Genomic DNA, 3,309 nt, shown 5'->3' with positions numbered 1-3,309 from the left:
TCATGTTTACCTTTGGAAAAGTATGGGCAGGTGGCTGCTGTGCTGGCGGCCGCGGTGGAGGTTCTGTTTCCTTCTGGAATGTGAGCAGAGAGCATGGCTGGGCGGTTTGGCCTGTAACTCTCAAACCAGTGCAGTCGAGACCCCGTGCATGTAGACATCTACGAACAAAGTCGGGCAGGGTGATAAATATTTAGTGCGTCTGCAGCGGTCGCAGTAGCCCCTTCGAAAGCAGCCTTTCGTGCCTGTTTAATGGATATGCTCTGAATTTGCTTGGGATGTCCAAAGTTGGGGGTGACGGAGTTTTGCCCCCAACCAGGCGCAATGCACCTCGGGTCCCCTCCAGCAGGGACGCCCCCAGCGCGGCCCTGGCCCTCCCTGGGCCCTCAGGGCCGGGCCTGCTCCAGCTGCTGGTGCTGACTTCTAATAGCGAACCTGCTGACGTGGACGGGGATGGGGACGACGATCTTGGGGTTCCGGGAGGGCTCCCCTGTCTTGGAGTTGGCATTGCCGGCCTTCACCCGTTTCCACTTGGCCCTGCGGTTCTGGAACCAGATTTTCACCTGCACCTCGCTGAGTTTGAGGGCGTGGGCGATCTGCGAGCGCTCGGTCAGCGACAGGTACTTTTTGCAGTGGAATTCCTTCTCTAGCTCCAGGAGCTGCTCGCTGGTGAAGGCAGTCCGCCTCCGCCGGTTCTTGCCGGTGGACGTGGTGCTGCCCGCGGCGCCACCGCTGGGCGGGGGCTCCTCCAGCGCGTGGCTCGGGTCTTCCTCCTTGTGAGCCGCCTGGCCAGGAAGATTGTCATCCGAGCTGTAGTCCAGATCGCTCTCCAGCGAGAAACTCTCCTCCTTGCCCTTTGGGTCGTCTTCCACCTTTGACTCGTCTTTCCCTTGCCCTCTGACAGCCCCGACTGAAAGCAAAACCAAACGGCGTTTTATTACGTTGCGCGCACCGGCCTGCCTCTCCCTTCCCACTGTGCCTCCGCGTTGTCTCCCTTAGCGAATTGTCTTTCTGTGACATTAACACATTGTTATTTCCTGGCCTTCGGAGATCCGTGAGTAAGCTCAAAGGAGAGGAGGGGACAGCACTGGCGAAGGCCCTTTGCCCAGAGCCATCACTCAAGGGGCCAGACTTGCGGCGTCTGCACCCTCCCTGCCTCCCCAGTTAAGGCCGAAGTAACAGGAGGAGTGAGGCCCCAGAGAACGTCCTCTTTGGTCCCGGGGTGGAAGCTGGGCGAGGACTGAAGGGGAGTTCACGATCCTACCCCTAAAGTGAAAATTGTATGAACCTCCATTTCATCTCGGCCAGAGTGGGGGCCTGGGAAGTGCGGATCCCAGGTCATCTTTTGCTTTGTTTTCGTTTTTTTTTTTTGAAGCAGATAATGTTGGTCAAAGGTGGCCTGACTATGGTGGCCTAAGGAAAAGTTCACACAGGCGCAGATGCACAGCCTCCGGGGAGTCCGGTCCTCCCGGGCGAGCAGCAAGCCCCGCGAAGGGGCTGAATAGGTAGGTCTGGGCGCCCTAGGAACCAGCACTGTGGAGACACGGAGCCCAAACCGCCCTTAGGGTTGAAACCGACCCGGGACCTGTTCAGGGGAGGGGGCGCGGAGGGTAGGGAGGCTTCGTCAAACTCACAGACAGATGGGGGCTAAATGTGCCCCCACCCAAGCCCAATCCAGGGGCTGTGCTTATTGCATTGCTCTAAATGCTCCCCAGGGTCCCCGCGGCTCAACTGGGCCGCTGCCTCCCGCTCTCCAGGAGGGGGAGTGGGGGTGGGGGTGGGTAGGTAGGCTGAGGGTCGGGCGGGGGCTCGGCCTCTCCCCCTCGGCCCCAGCGAGAACTCGGAGCTGGCTCGCCCCCGCCTCCTCCCTCACTCGCGCCCGGGTTGCGCGCGCTGCCGACTCACCGAGCGACGCCTGCACCGCCTCGGCCGCAGAGAAGGCGAGCAGTGAGCCCTCCTTGGCCAGGAAGCCTTTGCCGTCCTCAGCGTCAGCTTGCAGCGCCTCCGCCTTGTCGAAGTTGCCGCCGCCTGGCAGCGGCTGAGGCGCGAACTTGCGGGAGGCCGCCGCCTCCTGGTGCTGGGGAGACGCGGAGAAGCCTCCGGGCAGCGTGGCCATGAGCGTAGAGGTGAGCGCCATGCCCTGCGCCAAGCTGGAGCAGAAGCCGGTGGGCAGGCTGGGGATCTGGTGGTGAGGGTGCGCGGGAGGCAGCGCGGGCTGCAGCGCGGCCTGGGGCAGCGCGGGCGGAGGCGGCGGTGGGGGTGGCAGCACCACCGGCCGGTAGGGCATAAACATGGGGTAGCCGGTGTAGACGAAATGGCCGGGGCTGGGCTGCGGCGGGCTGCCGATCAGCGAGTCTATGCTGAAGGCGGTACTACTCCCCAGCGGGCGCTGCATCATCATCAGCGACGGCGGGAACGCTGCGCTCATAGACGCGCACGGGAGAGGCCGAGCAGAGGCGAAAAGTCCCTGCGCCGCGCCGCCGCCAGGAAGCCCGCCGGGCACCTGGAGCACAGTCGGGCAGCGGCGGAGCGGTAGCCGGAGAGCAAACGCCGCTGCCCCTCAGTCCTGGGCCCGCTGCATGCCCAGCGGTCGCGGGTGGCAGGCGGGAGGAGGCCGTGCGCCCCGGAGCGGAGAGGGCGCCCGGGCTCCGCGGGCCTGCTGGAGCCGCTGCCCGCCGCCTGCGGGTAGGAGCCTGCGCGCGTCGCTTCCGCGGCCCCGGACCGTCTGTCTGTCCGTCCCGCAGTCCGAAGCCTCCGGCGGGCCGCTGGGGAGCGCGCGAAGCTGGCGCACTTGTCTTCGGCGGGCGCCGCCAGCACCTTTAAATCGCGCTCCTCTTTCTCATTCACATTTTGCCAGCTACCCGGCCGAGGTCTCCTCACGTGGGGCCGGGCACCGCCATCTATTGGCTGCGCTAGAAGGGGCGGGGAAAGGCGGAGCCCCGCCCCTTCCACCCGGGCTGGCGGCTAGCAGGCTGCAGGCGCCTCCAGCGGAGCGCGCGGGCCCGGGAGCTCGAACCAGCAGTGCCGCGCAAACTTGAAAGGGGCTGCTGACACCCTCGAGGCCCGAATCCGGCGCCCGGCAGCCCCGTAGAGGCCGCCTCCAAAGGCCGCTTCTGGAGCTAGGGCCCGCCACGGCTGGGCGGAGAGCGTTTTATTCTGTGCATAGGAACAAGCCTGCCCTCGGCTCACCTTAGCTCCGGGTGCTGCCACTGCTGGGTCCCGGCCAGGTTCCCGGAGTTGGGGGCAGGGTCCTGCTGCTTCAGACCCGTCCCTAGGGCTCTGGCCCGGAGCTGGCAGCCCCTGCCCGCCGCG

The 3,309-nt window shown here is 65.4% G+C and overlaps 1 protein-coding gene across 2 annotated transcripts; it reads right to left on the bottom strand.

Moving 5' to 3' along the window:
* Positions 1-253: 253 nt before the first annotated feature.
* GBX2 (gastrulation brain homeobox 2) lies at positions 254-2,648 on the bottom strand. Of its 2 annotated transcripts, none has more exons than XM_037069226.1 (2): positions 1,903-2,648; positions 254-907 (listed from the first exon to the last, which is right to left on the bottom strand). In XM_037069226.1, the coding sequence occupies exons 1-2, from the start codon at positions 2,423-2,425 to the stop codon at positions 384-386; spliced, it is 1,047 nt and encodes a 348-aa protein (XP_036925121.1). In that variant the 5' UTR covers positions 2,426-2,648; the 3' UTR covers positions 254-383. The 2 variants fall into 2 exon arrangements, with proteins under 2 accessions (XP_036925121.1, XP_036925119.1); XM_037069224.1 differs by having other exon boundaries at positions 727-953.
* Between the last annotated feature and the right edge of the window lie 661 nt (positions 2,649-3,309).

The sequence above is a fragment of the Sturnira hondurensis genome, unplaced genomic scaffold (genome assembly GCF_014824575.4).
Source record: "Sturnira hondurensis isolate 20B ecotype Veracruz unplaced genomic scaffold, ASM1482457v3 Scaffold0018493, whole genome shotgun sequence".
NCBI lineage: Eukaryota > Metazoa > Chordata > Mammalia > Chiroptera > Phyllostomidae > Sturnira > Sturnira hondurensis.
This window is presented reverse-complemented; position numbering and strand designations above follow the sequence as displayed.